Source organism: Halichoerus grypus, chromosome 6 (assembly GCF_964656455.1).
Source record: "Halichoerus grypus chromosome 6, mHalGry1.hap1.1, whole genome shotgun sequence".
NCBI lineage: Eukaryota > Metazoa > Chordata > Mammalia > Carnivora > Phocidae > Halichoerus > Halichoerus grypus.
The window spans coordinates 170,604,901-170,623,366 of NC_135717.1; the positions used below are offsets into that span (position 1 = coordinate 170,604,901).

The following is an 18,466-nucleotide window of genomic DNA, read 5'->3' on the forward strand; positions in this document are numbered from 1 at the left end:
TAATTTGCCTAACCCAGGGTCATCACAAAAATTTTCTTTCCTACATTTTCTTTTAGTTTAGGGTTCTATATTTAGGTCTATTACTCATTTTGAGTTAATTTTTATATATAATGCAAGATATGGATTGAAGTTCATTTGTTGTTGTTGTTGTTTTTAATATGTTCAGTTGTTCCACTGTAATTTGTTAGAAAGTCTATCCTTTCTCCACTGACTTGCTTTTGCACCTTTTTTTTTTGAAAATCATTCGTCCTGGGGCGCCTGGTGGCTCAGTCATTAAGCATTTGCCTTCGGCTCAGGTCATGATCCCAGCTCCTGCTGAGCAGGAAGCCTGCTTCTCCCTCTCCCACTCCCGCTGCTTGTGTTCCTTCTCTCGCTGTCTCTCTCTGTCAAATAAGTAAAATCTTTTTAAAAAAAGAAAATCATTCTTCCATATCTCTGTTCATTTATTTTTGGAATCTGTCCTATCCTAGTGAATTTTTTGTTTAGCTTGATGCCAGTACACCACCATCTTGATTATTCTTTTTTTTTTTTTTTTTAGATTTTATTTTCAAGTAATCTCTACACCTAACATGGGGCTCAAACTTACAACCCCGAAATCAAGAGTTGCATACACCAGCGGCAGTGCCAGCCAGGCACCCCGATTACTCTATCTTTTTAACAGGTCTGGGTGTCAGGTTGTGTAAGTCCTCCAGCTTCACTCTTTTAAAAGTTGTTGGCTCTTCTGGGTCCTTATGAAATTTTAAAAGGAGCTTGTAATTTCTATTAAAAAAAAAAACAAACACCTTCTGGGATTTTGATAGGGATTGTGTCAAATCCATAAATTAATTTTGGGTGGATCAACATCTTAACAGTATAGAGTCTTCTAATCCATGAATATGGTACACCTCTTCACCTACTTAGGTTTTTAAATTTTTCTCTCAGCAGTGTTTTATATTTTATAGTTTTCAGTGTGTGGGGATTGCAAACTTTTTGTCAGATTTATCCCTAAGTATTTCATAAGTTTTGATGCTACTCTAAATAGGATTTGTTAAAATTTCAATTTCTGATTGTTGCTAGTGTATAGAAATACAATTAATTTTATATAGAGATCCTGTGTCCTAAAACCTTGCTAAACTCATTTATTAATTCTAATACCACCCCCCCTTTTTTGCTAGAATCCACTGTATATTCCAAGGAAACACTTTAATTATAGGGAATTAAAAGACTTTCACAACCATTAGAAAGTCTGGGTGGGGTGGAATTCAGGGCAGGGGGCCATTGTTATTGTTGATGAAATTAGAGTGCCAGGTTCCCAGGAAATCAGTGATCTCAGCTGTGTGCTGCTCCACTGTGGCTTTAACTCATCTGGAAGCTGCTGTAAGAGTGGAAAGTCTGGTCTCTTACTGCCTATGTGTCTGCTTGCAGCTGTTTTCAGAGCATATTGACTTCTGTCTTCCAAATCTCCCATGGGCGTGCCTCGCTTCAGCCCATCTAACCTAGAACAAATGGAGATTGGGCTTCTGAGAAATGTAGTTCCAGACCTTTCCCTGCAATGCAGGGAAGACTAGGGGGCAGCAGGCCTAGGCCGACAGTCTGGCACAGGGGGCACTAATAGAGATACATGTAAGATGCCGCACTCAGTTGTGGAGATGTGACTTTGCAGTACTGTGAAAAATAGGGGTGTTAGATGGTTGTAATTCAGGAAGATGTGATTTCCGAGAAGGCACACAGGCTCTTTGACAGTACTGGCAGTAGTATATTTTCTGGGACGAGGAAGTGGCAAGGCCTGCTCTCGTGCTGCCTTGCCCTATAATTGGATGAGTGTAGACAAACTGGAACATGTTTTAGGGGATAATGACCCCAGTGTGAGGGGGTAGAAAGCCAGACCACACAAGCAGTGTTGGAAGGAACTGGGAATGCCTTGGGGATGCATGATGGGTGGCTACAAGGCCTAGAAGACTTGCTCTGTGCAGCCTGGGAAGGAAGGGCTTAGGACCAGTGGGCAGAAGCTGCAAGGAGACCATTTCCAAAGAAATGTAAAGCACTTGTTGCACAGCTGGACTAAGATCGAATAGAAGGTCAGGAGAGAGGGAGCGCCTGGGGAGCTCATTCGGTGAAGCATCTGACTTCGGCTCAGGTCATGATCTCAGGCTCCTGGGATTGAACCTCTTGTGTCCGGCTCTGCGCTCAGCGGGGAGTCTGCTTCTCCCTCTCGCCTTCCCGCACTTGTGCACACGTGCTCTCTCTAATAAAATCTTTAAAAAAACAAAAACAGAAGGCCAGGAGTTTCCTTTGTTCAAGATTGCTGGGTCGCCTAGCAAGAGTATATATATAAGGTGAAAGAAGAGTGGTTTCAAATTAGATATTCCTTAGGCTCATTGGTTACAACTTTTGCCACGTGGAATTTCTGAAAGTGAAAGCAAGTTCTTTTAAATATTTTATCTTTATGTAGTTTGAGTAATTCTAAATAAGCCTATTCCTTATATGTGTCTCAAAGTACAGAAAGTGGGAAATTTGTGAGCTTAGAGTCAGAACCGAGGTGTGCAAAAATCTTCCTTCTGTATTTCACTGATTCCGAAACTCACATTATCTACCTGCTTGACATCTCTGAAATCTGCATGCAGTTGATGGGCACTCTTTAACTACTGACACCTTAGATTTGCTCTCATCCAGACTTTTTTTTCCCTTGCATGTATGGTTTTGGCCCTAGTGATTCCCAATGTCATTTCAGTGGAGTTCCGTACATATTTGGTACTCCATGAGTTGTTTAATTGCATTTTAATATAACTTTGTAAAGATTATGCTGTAATTTGGCACTGAAACACAGATGGGAATAACAAGGCATAAGTTTTTGATAGTAGTGAGGTTATATTTATTCTTGGAGAAATGACTATAATTCCATATTTTCTTGGAAAGAAACAACCAAGTGCATTGTACTTATGCTATTCAAAGTCAGGTCCAGGGACCAGCAGCTTGTTAGAAATGGAGATTTGTAGTGTACAACCCACACCTACTAAATAAGAATCTGCATTTTAATGAGATTCCCATTAAAGTTTGAGAAACATTGCTTTATATAACTTCATATACCCATACGTAGAAGGAGCTGTGTTAAATTTTGTTCCTGAGATACAAAAGAATTGCCAATCGCGTGTCACACGATGCATTTGAAGGCATTCATCCCTCTGAATGAAAAATGCATTTACCTTAATTTTTCTAGGTTTAATGTTACCATTTTCTTCCCATGAGCCACTCAGTGCTAGAATGATTTTTATGCCTCAGTGCTGTTTGGTTTTTGTCTACTAATTTAATATCATGTGCAAATTACATTAGCATCCCATTAAATTCTCTCAGTCAGAACTAGCAAATGAAAAAAATGTTAAGAATAGATCTAATACAGATATCTGGAGTACCCTAGTATGTAATTTCCTCTGCCTGAATGGATATATTCCAACATGCTTTCTTTTTGTGTGCATTTTTAATTAAAACACTCTAAATGGATACGTGGAGCACTTTGCTTGACTCTTTTCATGGCACTTCTTTGGTTAATTTTTTTCACCCCAGATACACATGTGGTATCATTAATCCTTAATTGGTTATGGTTGTTAATGGTTTGGGGTCTAGTTATTTACTTAATGTTTTATAAATTGCCAAGATAACCATTTGTCTTTTAAGGAAATAAATGTACAAGCCACCTATATTAGACGTGCTTTGGAAAAGCTCCATCCAAATCTGTGTTAGAGCTCTTAATGTGCAGACCACAGAATTCACTCTCACAGGTGCCGAGGGGTTTATTCAGTGGTGACACTATCTCGCTGATCCTTGGGAACCAGTGTCGGAACTGGGGAGGGCCCCACGGGGGCATTTTCCTCTTCCTGCACATTCAGGAAACCGTTATTACAGGTGTGGATTCTGCTTCCTGAGAAGATCTGTGCCCCGTACCCTGTCTGTTCCCTTCTAAAGTCATACACAGGCATACCTTATTGGCAGAACATAAATCACATCTCAGTCCCTAGTTCTGAGGGAAATAGGCCTGAGGTAGCTTGGAATTGGTGTTGACTGAGCTGTTGCACATATCCACCACAGAGTCAAACAATAGCATATATTACTATGTTATCACTAAAATTCTCAGTAAAAGAATCGTATGATGACTTACGTGGTAGAGGAAGATTTTAAATACCCCTGTGGTATCATATTTATCATGTATCTAATGTACTCAAGACCAGGAACCTTGATTGATAAACTATAACAATTTGAGCATGTTAGAGTGAATTGTAAATTCTAGAATATTTTTGGGAATGAATTTCTGGGAATGCCAGGACTAAATAATTTCTAAAATTCCTTTTGACTCTTACATGACTTTCATAAAGAACTACTTAAAAATGGTTTAAAATAGAAGTCTTTGGAAAAAATTTTAAACAGATGAGTCAGTGTTGAAGCTTTTTTAAATTAAAATTTTAATTGAATAATTGTAGGCTCACATACAGTTGTAAGAAAGAGATTCCATGTGCCCTCTATCCGGTTTCCCCTGATCAGTAGTTTCTTGCAGATCTGTATGACAGTATCACAACCGAGGTATTAACAGTGATAGAACTCACCGATCTTACTGAGAGCCCCCCGTTTTACTTGTACCTATTTGTGTATATTGTGTTTAGTTGTCTGTAACTTTAGTTGCCACACGTATTCACCACCACTGGGAAGGTAACAGAACAGTTCCATTACCACAGGATCACTAGTGTAACCACACGCGTGTTGCTCTGCCTCACGCCCCGTGCAGCCCCTGACAACCATGGTCATTCCAGAAATATTATGTAAATGGAATCATACAGTATGTAACCTTTGGGGTTGTCTTTTGTCACTTAGCATAATTCCCTGGAGACTTATCCAAGTTGTTGATGTATTAAGAGTTGGGTTTTTTTTTTACAGTATTGGTTTGCTTCTGGCATGTTTCACGTGTTGGGTGGATGTGTTGTATCTGTTCCCATCTGTCTGCCTCAGTTGTGTGGAGTTGATAATGAACTGCTACCACACTTACCACAGAGCATCAGGGATACGTGTTTTGTGTGTGTGTGTGTGTGTGTGTGTGTTTAGATTTATTTATTTGAGAGAGAGAGAGAAAGGGGGGGAGGGGAAGAGAGGGCCCTAAGCAGGCTCCATGCCCAGCACAGAGACCGACCCGGGGCTCAGTCCCACAACCACGAGATTATGACCTGAGCTGAAACCAAGAGTTGGACATTTAACCAACTGAACCACCCAGGCACCCCAGGAATAGGTTTTGATGCTATTTGATGGGCAGTTATCCAGACCATAAAAAAAAAGAAGATGCTCTTTATTTCGACATTTTCCTGTCAAGATGAGCCCTGGCTGTTTATCTGAATTGAGGTTCTTAAAATCTTTTCACTCCAGTCAGCATCTTGGTGGTTACTGCTTCCAAGTATGAAATTGTCAACCCTGCCTCTATTTGATGTTTGAAGCATGATGGGCTTGGGCACATGAGTTCAGGAACCATTGGTCATGATTTTAGTTGTGGAAAAAAAGATGAGATAGGAGATTCTAGTTGGTGGAAAGAAGTCGGTCTCTTACCTGGATTATCAGAGGCCATGAATTCACATGCTCAAAGTTCTGGTACTTCAGAGTACCCCAAAGTTTACCAAACATGGAGGGCAGAGCATGAAGAACACAGGTTCCTACCCTAACAATGTTGTCTGGGTTTAAGGGGAGGGAGATGCAGCTATTTGAAGAAGTTAAACTGAGAGGCCTGGGAAGGCAAGCAGCACTGCATTTTGTTTGCTGCTGAATTTCAGCCTCTAGCACAGTGCTTGGCATCAAGCGGGCACTTACAGAGAGGAAGAGAAGTAATGAGTGAGGTAGCAGGGAAGCTTTAACGAAATAGGTGTCCCGTTCTTTTGGTGTGAGTGAGGGCTATTACATATAAGCTCAGAGGACTCTGATGGGTGTGTGGAGGTGTTTGCTGTGAGGAGAGGGTGAAGGAGGAGGAGGGGGGGATTCGCCCCCACCCCCCAAAATGAATAGAGCCCCAAACTCACACTATGCACTTTCCCATCTCAGGGCCCTTCTACTTACTCTGCCTGGTGGGTCACTCCCCTCCAGATAGTTTTCTTCCTTTAGGTCTCTGCCTCAGGCCTTCGGTGAACATTTTGTATAAAGTAGCCCACTCATCCTTTCTCTCTTGGTCCTCTATAGCCCCTTTCCCAGCTTTATTTTCTCCCTGGCATTTGTAATGATTCCCTGGCATTGTGTGCTTGTCTCCCATCTGGAATGTCAGCTTCCTGAGGGTAGGGCCTGTCTTTCACCCACTGTTGTACCCCTAGTACCTGGCACACAGTAGTAACTCAGTGTATGGGAAATGATTTCATTGGTTGTTTGGTGGCTTTTCTTTGGAACACATGTTCCTCAGAGAGATAGAAAAATTTCCCTTACTCTGTAATCATGCATTTTGGTAACATTTGCATGGAGGGCCTGATGTGTCCCTAGTTTTTTGGTTTTTTTTTTTTTTTTGGCTGGGTGCATAAGAAGAGTAAGGTCAGCTCCCCTGCATTCAGAGACTTCATAGGTAGCGAATGCAAACATACTCAGCTCACTTTTCTGCAGTGTGATGGGCGCTTTGAGGGAGGCATGCCAGCCACCTGAGGCCAGAAGCCGCAGCTCTAGAAATGTTGACACCTGAGAGGAGAGGTGGGCTTTTTGATTAAAGGTGAGAACAAGAGATTTGGAAGTGGTGGTCATTATTCAGTTGTGAGAAGATAGGTCCCAGTTAATTTGAAAACTGCAGTCATTCTAAGGAGAGCCCCTGCTACATCTCTGACCTCACCCACCACTTTCTCCCTTCCTCCCTCTGCTCCGGCCTCCTTGTTGTTCCTCAGACACACCATGTCGTAATGCTGTCTCCCAGATATCCACGTAATCCCTTGCTTCAGTGGGATTCTTAGGCCACCTGATCAGAGAGGCCTTTTCTAACCATCACATGTAAGATGCTCTCTTCCCTGTCTGCCATCTCCATCAGCTTACCCCACCCTGTCTTCTCGGGGGTGGGGGCACTTGTTGCCACCTGAAGTGTGTATTTTATACAGAGTTTTGTTGTATATCTTGTTTGTTTGTTGCCTGTCTCCCCCACTGGAATATAAGCGCCCTTCCTCCTCCGAGAGTTGGGGCTTGGTTTTATTTCTGCTCTATCCCCAGTGCTTAGGAAAGTGCCAGCTCAAGTTAGGCACCTGTAAATGTCTGTTAAAAGAACGGAACCATTCCTGGGCATCCTGGAAGAGGAGAGGTGAAACACAGATGCGCCTCAAACCAATCTCTGTTTCCCAGAGCCCTCCCTGTTCAAAGCCGCCATGCTGCAGAGAAGTCCTTTCATGGGTCTGATGCTGCCCGTGACGGATAGCCACCAACACCTCGGGGGCCAGACGACAAGCCGGGGCAGTGGGGTGGGGTGTCCAGAGGAAGGCACGTTTCCTATGACTTGGAGTTGAAGTAGATGGATATTGAGCCAATACTTGACAACAGGGTAAGGTGTGATTGGGCCACAAAATGGAGGAGAGTTTTTCTGTCAGATATGTAGAACGGATGAGGAAAAATATGGAAGTTAGAACTGTACTGTGAATGATTTTGAGTGTGAGTTCTAGGGAGGTGTCCAGATGGCACAGCTCTTAACTTGCCCTGTGTGGTCTTAGACACTTGGAGCCTTTGAATGTGTAATGTGGTGGGTTTTTTAGGAATCTTAGCACTATTGCTCTTCAGTGTACTCTGCCTCAGCTCAGGTGAATATTGGATATTTTCCCCTTTATTCAAGTACTGCCTTTCTCAAAAAATAGTTACTTCTACTTCTTTCAGTTAATGGTTATTAAAAAAAAGAAACAAGAAAACACTTGTATTTTTTTCAACCTTAGACATTCTTACAAATAGTTTTGGCTTTTTAGTATTCTAGATTTATTCTAGATTATAGTATTTGCACTTATATCTGGCTGTGTAGTTAGAGATGGGGGAGAATGTGAATGATTTCTTCTGCTTTCAGAGTTAGAAGCAGTTGATTGTTAAGTGGGACCCAACTAGTCACCTGGCACTTGTATTTGATTGCTGGATTGAAGCTTTGATTTTTGAGGTGTAAATACCTTTTAAAATGTAGGCTTAGGGCGCCTGGGTGGCTCAGTTGGTTAAGCGACTGCCTTCGGCTCGGGTCATGATCCTGGAGTTCCGGGATCGGGTCCCGCATCGGGCTCCCTGCTCAGCGGGAGTCTGCTTCTCCCTCTGACCCTCCTCCCTCTCATGCTTTCTGTCTCTCATTCTCTCTCTCAAATAAATAAATAAAATCTTTAAAAAAAAAAAAAAAATGTAGGCTTAAACACAAGAACTTAGAGCAGTGGTTCTCTCCCCAGAGATTCCTGTGTAGTTGATTTGGGGTGCTACCCCAATAATGGTTTTGTTGATTTTTTAAATTTTGTTTTATTTTGAAACAATCTTGAACTTAAAGAAAAGTTGCAAGTGTGATGAAAACAGCAACAACACTTTTCCTGAATCACTTAAGAATAAATTGCTGTCCCAGTGTCCCATCACCTGCATCCCTTTCCTCTGTACTTTAGTGTATTTCTAAAAATCAAGAACATTCTCCTATATAACCACAATACAACTATCAAAAAAAAAAAAAAAACCAAACAAACCCACTGATACATTGCTACCATTTAATCTTCAGCCCCTACACAGGGTTTGACGCTTAGCCCAGTAATGGCCTTTACGGCAAAAGAATCACATTTAGCATTTGGTTATTTTGTCTTGTTAATCTCATTCTGTTTCCTTGAGGTTCAGTGATCCTGAAACTTTTGAAGATTGCAGACCCATTATTTGGTAAAATGCCTCTCAATTTGAGGTTCTCTGACATTTCCTCATGATAATATTCAGGTTATACATATTTGAGAGGAATATCATAGAAGAGATTCTGTGTTCTCAGAGCATCTAATCAAGCAACTCACAATTTCAATTTATCCCATTATGATGATGTTCATGTGTTTTACTTGATTAAGGTGGTGTCTGCCAGGCTTGTCCTCTGTGTACTTATTCTTTGTGTGTGTGTGTGTGTGTGTGTACACTTATTCTTTTCTCCTTTCTAATTAATAATTATTTATATGGGGAGGTACCTTAAAACTGTGAATATTCCATTTCTTTCACTTCTAATTACTCATTTACTTATTTCTATCTGTATGGACTCATGTTTTCCTATTTTATACGATGGCTTATGATTTCTTACCATCATTATTTTTATGTGCATACTGTCCCAGATTTAACTTGTAGGAACCCCTTCAAATTGGTCTCTGCAACCATTTGACACGCCCCATCATTCGTTGAACATTTCCTTGCTTCTTGGCAACGAGCATTCCACACTCATTTTGTACTTCCTTTGCCCTAGCCCTAAATTAGCTCTTTTATTTTTATTTATTTTTTATTTATTTGACAGAGAGAGACAAAGCAAGAGAGAGAGCACAAGCAGGGGGAGTGGGAGAGGGAGAAGCAGGCCTCCTGCTGAACAGGGAGCCTGATGCGGAGCTCGATCCCAGGACCCTGGGATCATGACCTAAGCCAAAGGCAGACACTCAACCACTGAGCTACCCAGGCGCCCCCCCAAATTAGCTCTTTTAAAAAAGAACTCTAGTTCTTTTTTTTTTTTTTTGAAGATTTTGTTTATTTATTTGAGACAGAGAGAATGAGAGAGAGAGCGAGAGCACATGAGAGTGGGGAGGGTCAGAGGGAGAAGCAGACTCCCTGCCGAGTAGGGAGCCTGATGCGGGACTCAATCCAGGGACTCCAGGATCATGACCCTAGCCGAAGGCAGTCGCTTAACCAACTGAGCCACCCAGGCGCCCCAGAACTCTAGTTCTTTTTCAGAATGGTATTTAGAAGCCACAGTCTGGGTACTAGGTGTGTTCATTGCTATCTGGGTGTTGCTTGTTCCCAAGCCCTTTCAGTAATAGAGCTAGGTGAGTGAGTGAGTGTTTGAGTGTGTCTGTGTGTCTGTGTGTGTGTGTGTTTGCATACATGAAGGAATATATGCACGTGTGGGCTCACAAAAATCACAGCTATGTTTATTGTTATGTCTGTCTCTATATGTTAAAAACCATGAGTTGATGCCAAGAACTAATTCTGATCCAACTCCACAGGACTCTTTTGAGCTTTTCCCTTTCCATTTTGATAACTACCTTTTCAACAGTGAGAAACCTGGTTGTCATCATCATTAATATATTTATTGATTGATCAGTTCCCCTGTATGTAACCTTCCCTTCATGGATGCCCTCTTTGCCCTCTTGGGTTCTGGCTCAGCATGGGGATATTTTAAAGCTCCCCGATGATGCTGATGTGCAGCCAGGATAGAGCACAACTGAATGAGGAAAAAGGTGAACTTTGTACTTTTTGATTCATTATTAAGTAAATGGCAGGTTTTTAAGTCAGGTTTGTTTTGGGAAAATAAATTCTTCCTAAGGAAGTGAAATCCAAAGAGAAAACTCAATTCTACCAATATAAGCAGTAAAAGATCAGGGTGAAAGCACAGCCTGTCTCCTGGAAAGCTTTGAAAAATATTTATTTTGGAAATAAATCTGCTTGTAGTGAACATGAATTTCAGTCCCTTTCCCTGAATTACCTGTTTATAGGAAAAAATACTTGAAAAGATTAGTTGTTTTTAAGAATGTGTTTCATTTAAGACTTACTTTGCTTTTTTTTTTACATTGCGTTTTTAAAATAAACTTAAGCTATAGAAAGAAATTGCAACTCACTGCTCTTTAAAGCATTGAATATTTAAACAGATTTTCAGACTGTGTTGCTCTTTCTCAGTAGTCCATTGCACTTTAAAATACCGGAACTGAGTTACAGTAACTGGGTCATGAGGAATCCCAGAGGAAGCAAGAGGCTCTGGGAGCCTAATACAACAGGATCTCTGACCAGCCTGCCTTAGATGGTCAACATCCATCTTGCCAATTTTCATAAAGCCATGTTCTTAAAGTAGTGAATTGCTGCAGGTGGATTTTCACCAAGAGCATCACACTGAGACTGAGGGACACATAATCTGATTCCAAAGAATTCCAGCATTCAACCTAAGGGAATTACAATAAAATCTCTTCCTTGATGGTATTTGTAAAGTTTTCATTGAACTTACCTTTGGGGTGTGAATTGTGCACATCAGGCTTTTGTATATTTATGCCAGAGGCACAGAAGGAAAAAGGCCAATATTTGTGAATATGGGTAGAACCACAGAAAGCTTGACATGTAGGTAGAACACCTATTTTTTGTTGTTGTTTCGTTCTCGTTTCCTAGAAATAAAGCATTACCTAGTCATGAGAGCCAGCTTCAGTGTTGATCCTCAGTTCTTTGTACAGGTTGAATCGTTACCACTCCCCAGACTTGAGTCTTCAGGAACTGTCTTTGTGACTTTTGCCACGTCAGCAAACATTTACTTCATGTTTTTCTTTAATGTGTCTGACTTTTAACTTAGCATTTTTCTAGATGGTATCTGTGAAGCCATGAGTTTAGTGTGTTGATCACCTAAAATCACAAGTATCTGTTCAGTACTTTGGGGGAACGAGGCACTAGATCTCTAAATCTCCTTCTAGCTCTGCAATTCAGAAAGTGTGGCATCTGGGTTTCCTGCCTTGAGCTTTGAAGCAACAGCAGTAGTTTTGCAGTGGGTTTTTCCCATTTGATACATAGAGAGTGAAAGTTGGCAGCTTTCTATATACGTTATATTCGAATATATATTAGAATATGTTACATAATATATGAGAATAAATATCACATTCTTTTTAGATGTGAGGCATTAATTACATTATCTTAATTTCTTAAGATTCAGCACATTTCTTCAACTAGAATGTTTAGTATTGTCTGTCATTTTTGCTCTCATTGAGGAGAGCAAAACCTGGTTGTCTTAATTCAGGTGTCCAGAAAGATGCAGCTGTGAACTCATTCAGTAAGGAATACATGGATTTATAGGATGCTTGATACCTGCCTTAAAAACACAAGTAGAAAACATGTAAAATGTACAGTATTAATAATGTAGAAGAGGGGCGCCTGGGTGGCTCAGTCGTTAAGCATCTGCCTTCGGCTCAGGTCATGATCCCAGGGTCCTGGGATCGAGCCCCACATCGGACTCCCTGCTCCGCGGGAAGCCTGCTTCTCCCTCTCCCATTCCACCTGCTTGTATTCCCTCTCTCGCTGTGTCTCTCTCTGTCAAATAAATAAATAAAATCTTAAAAAAAAAAATAATGTAGAAGAAAAATATGAAATATAGAACATAGAGTTTTATGTTAACCACGCTGGAGATGTCATGGGAAGATACCTAAATTGTGATAAATATCTGCGTGTCATGATTAAATTAATATATTCTGTATTATTTGTGAGGAATATTGCCTATCAAAAAATTTTTCTTTGACATTATTAATGCTGTATGTTTTATGTGTTTTCTACTTGTGTTTTTAAGGCTAGGTACTGAGTGTTCTATAAATCCATGGATTCCAGGAATATCCCCAGAAGCCAACCAGATGTTGTCATATATTCAAATCAGGGTTTTTCCTGAGTGTGTGTGTGTTTTTTCTTTTAGGAAGATATTTTAAAGCTCACTTTAATGGGCTTCTTCGAAACCAAACGGTCCTATTTTGTAAAAGGAGTAACAAACCAAAATATGGGGATAACTAAATGTGGTGAGTTTTATGCATCCTCTCAGTTTAAGTAAAATACCAGGTTCTTCTCAGTCACAGAGATGGAATGTTTGCACACCATCTACAAGCATTTCATTTGCTACACAAATAGACTGTGAATATAGATGTTAACCTTCTGGTGTGATATTACTTTAACAGAGAGAAGGAGCAAGAAAGGGAAGAACAGTTAATGGAAGACAAGAAAAGGAAGAAAGAGGATAAAAAGAAAAAAGAAGCCACTCAGAAGGTGGGTTTAATCACTTAAGTCTGTCTTGACATCCACCAAGCATCTAGAATAAATAACTGCCTTGGGTTGGGTACCTGACAGCTCAGTAGTGCTGCTTACTTAGCTTACTTGAAAGTTTTAAGATCTGAAAGTGGGAGAAAGTTGAAGACCTACATTTGTTTTCATAAAGTAGATATTCAGGAATGCTGCCGCCGATTTAATGAGAACAGCAGTAAACAATATTGAGAAAGGCAAGAGAGTCCCCAGCACTTAAATTCTTGCTGAATTTTCTTATTTGTATCATAATTAATCTCCATTTTCTTAGGTCAGCTTATAAAATAACTTTTCAAGGCTTTTGTTAAGTTCACCCCAATGTTCTCCTTTTGGTCCTTCTACAGCACTGTCATTTGTAAGAATCTGCTTAGAGCTTTGGGGGAGATAATATTCCATGGCTTTGAGTCACTTGCTTAGGGAAGAAGAGATGCTAAAAGAAAAAAGACACAGGCCTCACCTCTGTCAACTGGCAAGTCTTAATTGACATGCTTGACCTCAGCACTGACTGAGCAGAGATCAGAGGCCCCGCCCCCTCTCCTTCAGTGTGTGCCCCCCTGCCCCTGCTCTGGTCTGATCTTATTTCCCCCACTTTGCCATTCTTCAGCATTGCCGGACTTGGGCTCTGGCTCAGCAGGGGTGTTTTGATGCCTTTTTGGGAGGTAAAGTGATTTGCCTCCAGTTCTTGTTACCACTGCCGAGCACACTTGGGAAGCTGGCCGTCGCTGTGAGGCAGGCTTGAGGGTCCCTGCTACAGTGCCAGGTTATAAGTTTAGGGAGGTAGAAACTGTTACAAGGTTCAGAGGGAACTCTAGATTTAGAACAGACTCAAGGCAGGCAATCAGACACAAGCCAGTGCAGGGTTATATAACGGGACACCACAAGTTTTCCCAGCATTATTGGATGTAACGTATATTCCCTTAAGTCAGTTTTCTGAATTTTTGAAATAGATCATTTATGAGCGCCAGGTGAAAAAATGATACGGAAATATTTTCTGAATTGGATTGCATATGACCCTGCCACGTTAAACATACAAAATACAATTTTATCTTTTCTTCATGACTTAATTAGAAGTAATATTCGTTATTGTTTGGTACTATAATATAATAGACTGCTGTACATGTTCATTAAGGTTTTGTCTGCTTTTAATTGTGTTTGTTTCTGTTAATAGTGGTGTGCTTACCATCGCATCCTCATGCTGTCAGGGTACCTGCTTGTAACGTGTTGCTTCTAATCTGAGCTTGTTAGAATTGTCTAAAATGTCAGTAAAGAGTCTGAATAAAGATGTCAGATAACAACCCAGAGGCTTTTTTCATACTTGCCTTTGGAGAGACAGCCCCATTCCACATATTGAGGTTGTGATAAGCAGGTCCACCAGCTGGAGGGTGTCAGGGCATTGCCCCTCCACATAGTGACCTTCCACCTGGAGTGACGGAGAATGAATCACAGTGAAGGCTTTCTTTCCTTTAGGGCATTCACATTTCATCCACTAAATTGGTATAAAAATGGGATTTTGCAGTCTGTGGGAATGAATGGTTAATAGGCAGGACACTGGTGAACTTGAGCAAAGGCTGGTAACAAGAAGATAGCAAGTCGAGTGATTGTTTTAGGCAGTCTGTGGTCTGTCTTCATTCTTCACATAAGTAATAATGTTTCTCAGCTGGAAAATAATCAGTATCTGGAAGTGATTGATAAAATATGCATCTGGAAACTTTCATTGTGGATCCCACTAATAGAAAAATGATTTAAAATACAAGATGGTGTGGGTTTATTCAAGAGCAGATTTGAGATTTATGCAGCGAATGTTGTTTATACAGCTGGACAATGTCCCCTGTGTATTAGCATCTGCATTAAGAACTGGTTCAGAAGTTACGGCAAAGAAGAAAATCACCATAAATAAAATTTCAAATGGTTACTTATGAACAATAAAATCCAATCATTTTTGTTCAGAAATGTTCTAGATTGGCTGACGCAGGATCCAGGCCAACACATGGTCTTGGATATTGTTGTATCATACCGAACCGTTGTGTAATTCCAGAATTAAGTTCTGATTTAGCAGTTTTAAGGAAGAGCACAAAGCTTACCATGTGATTGTCTTAGTGGCTTCCAACCTTATTGTAGAGACAGCGCCTCAACGAGGAGGCATAAAATGTGCTATGATGCAAAGAATTGTAGAGAATGTGCCAGAGGTTCTATTATGCGGTCATTCATTCATTCAGTCAGTCAGCACCATTTACGGTGCTTCCACATCCTTCTCGCTGCTTACCCTATTGCTTTAAAATCATCTCTTTGTGTATGTCTTCCCATTAGACTGACTGTAAATTTCTCAAGGTTTTACTCATATTTGTATTTCTGGGAAGTTAGGGCAGTGCCTGGTACATAAGAGTCACTCAGAAACTGTTTAATAGATCAGTGGTTAAGAATGAGTGCTGGCAATGTAATTTTCTTGAAGAATGGACTTTTATTTAAAGCTAAATCAAGTTATTTCCACACAGACATTAAACTTGAGCTTTTCTCATGAGCAGTTTGCTCTTTCTAGAGCCATCACTGAGTAAACTGTGTTAGATTTCCATTCATGAGAAAGGTGTCAAGGAAGGATTCCATTCACATTCATTAAGCTGATGCTGCTAAAGGATCATTGTTCAGTGTTGGCAGAACATATGCTTTGATCATCCAGCTTTTCACCGTCTGGAGGACAGCTCTTTTAACAGAACCCACATTGTAAGACACATTTGACATTATTTGGGTTTGTCGCTTACAGCTGGGGAAGGCATTGATTGACTTCCTGTATAACTGATCTTCAAAATGGCATTGTAAGAAATATTTATAATGTTATAAAATTTAAATTGCTTTAAGGAATTGGTGTGTGGATACAGATCAGTTCATTCTTGGTTAAATGGTGTTTTACAAAAATCGCACGGTAGACTTGAGCTCTGTAACAGTACAGGGAAACACATTCATTTTGAAGCACTGTCTACTACAAATTCAATAGAGTAGAATTAGCTTGCCTTTTAATGCAAGAATGTAAGGAACACTCCAGGAGGTCATACAACTAGGGCATTTAATTCAGATTCAGTGTCGGGCATTAGTGTGCTGGAATCCCCTGCAAAGCGGGTTGGTTAGCTATGGGACATACACTCCAAAGACGACGAGCATGTTTTCATGAGCACCCGTAGCGGTAGCTTGGTATGATTATCAGCCACAAATAACCAAACATCATCTTTTCTATTACAAAGTCAGAGAACCATTAAAAATGCCTTAGGGGCGCCTGGGTGGCTCAGTCATTAAGCATCTGCCTTTGGCTCAGGTCATGATCCTGGGGTCCTGGGATGGAGCCCCGCATCTGTGGGAAGCCTGCTTCTTCCTCTCCCACTCCCCCTGTTTGTGTACCTTCTCTCACTGTGTCTCTGTCAAATAAATAATTAAATTAAAAAAAAAATGCTTTAGAAGATTAACATTTGGGAAAAGGGAGTCAAAAATCATGCATGATCTCAATAATAATAATGAAAATAATATAAGCCTATTAGAATTCTGTAATTCTAGAATTTCCTTTTGGATGTTTTTCTTATGCATGGCCTTTTGTGGTTTTTTAGTATTATAGGGCATGTATAATTAGGTGCCCTCCTTTATTTTCCTCTCTTAATAGCAGAAGCAGTTTTCCATGTGGCTCCTAATCATCATTTCCAAACTCTCTAAAAACCCATTATTACATTCAGCCTGTCCAACCTTCTAGGTTAATCACTTCCATAGATGTATTAGCTACTATGTAAAGAAATACTTTCAACAAAGCAATCTTTATTTGTTCAATATTTACACGTTTCACTCATTGCTGTATTTCATACTGTTTTATGTGAACTTTGATTAAAAACAACAAACATTTATTGAGCATTGGCATAGGATAATCTGATTTAATCCTTATAACAACCCTTTGTACCGAGATACTCTTATTACTAATCTCCATTCAACAGATAAATAGAAAACTGAGATCACACAGCCAGGAAGTGGCATGGCTTGGTTTTAAATCCTGCCTTTCTGCCATGGCCTGATACCTCTGATGATGGGCCCCTGAACTTTTGCTTTCTAGATTTGAAATTGAGTGTTTGAGTCCCTACTCATAGGGTGATCTTTTTGTCTCTATGGCTAATTTAGTTTCTAGGCTCCATCCATTTGCTTTTCTCTAGTCATAGCATCAAATGACAAACAGCATTCCTGGTATAGGTACTTCATCATTTAGTAAGAGTGGAATGCTTTTTGTTTTAATTTTTAGTATCCATAATAGTGATCATGTAAGTTATAACTGGACATATGGCCATTGTCTTTATAGAAGGATGTCTGAGCTCTCAAGCTTTTTTTCTGGATCTGAACTACGTCTGCGTGTCTGATAGCTTGAATTACTTAAGTCCTTAGAATTACAGTAGTTTTATAATACCGAACTGGAAAGCAAATCTCATTGCCTTATGTCTGTTAATTTATTTTTCAGGTCACGGAACAAAAAACCAAAGGTAAGATTTTTTTTTTCTTTTTTCAGTCTTTGGAACCTTCTGTGTTTAGATTTTGCACCCTTGCTGACTCAGCCTCCAATTCACTTGATTAGTGAGAGTGGGTGCAAAGTAATTAAGTTGGTTGTTTGCAGCCACTGAAGAGCAGTAATGACAAATTAAAAGTACTTGTAGTAGTGTTTCTAGTTGGCCTTAAATTTTTTAGAAGGCAAAAGAGATTAGAAAAAGTAATACCTTGTTTTGAAAGTATATGGGTTGTGATTTTGAACTGAACCTTTTCAAAACAGTAACAAAAACTTTAGCCCCTAATTTATAGATGGGAACTGCAGAGGATTGTTAACCATCTTGATCCACGACATGCATTGTGTCTGAAAGGGAGTGTTATGTCTAGGATGGTCACGTGGTCCTCTGAGCTAGAGCCTGGAATGTGCTTTTTCAAAAAAATAATACATTTTAACTCTGTTACAAAATAGTGATGTGTTGTAAACAGAAGCATATGTCCTTCAAGTCATCCCCAACCTAATGGTCTATATGCTTTCAGATCTCTCTCTCTTCTGTTAATTTTGATTATGCAGTCTTGTGCATAATCTGGTGCAGTTTTGATTATGCAGTCTGGTGATGGCCACACTTTTGGTCAGTTCCCCTTCAGAATGGTAGACTTCATTCCTTGAGACCAGTGTTCTAGCCCCTATCCTTGCCCATTTAAATACATGGTTCTCAACTAGGGTATGCATTAAAATCATTTGCATAGACTTTTCAAAATACATAAACATGGACCTCTTCCCACACCTTCATGGTCTCAGGCCACAGCCCTAGTAGATGTATTTTGAGAAGCTCTGTAGGTGACACCAGGTTGAGAACCACTGCCCCGATGAAAGGAATCACATTAGGACTGTGATAACTTGGAGGAAGGTCCAGGTGGATGAATGGATAGGCCAAGATGTGATGGGAGGCTCTCTAATGATTGGTTTCTTCTTCGTTTTGTTTTCTTTTGTTGGACTACCAGGGCAAAGCATGTCATA

General features: G+C 40.2%; 1 protein-coding gene across 11 annotated transcripts in view; it reads left to right on the forward strand.

Annotated features, from left to right (window-relative positions):
* Positions 1-18,466, forward strand: part of TNRC6B (trinucleotide repeat containing adaptor 6B) — a 239,739-nt gene that overhangs the window by 161,709 nt on the left and 59,564 nt on the right. For 10 of the 11 annotated variants that reach the window (XM_078076651.1, XM_078076652.1, XM_078076653.1 and 7 more), the window contains 2 exons: positions 12,828-12,915; positions 17,426-17,447. In XM_078076651.1, the coding sequence (XP_077932777.1) occupies positions 12,828-12,915; positions 17,426-17,447 (110 nt within the window). Of the gene's footprint in view, positions 1-12,635; positions 12,672-12,827; positions 12,916-17,425; positions 17,448-18,466 lie in introns of those variants that run through there. The other variant, XM_078076657.1, reaches the window with a different exon arrangement.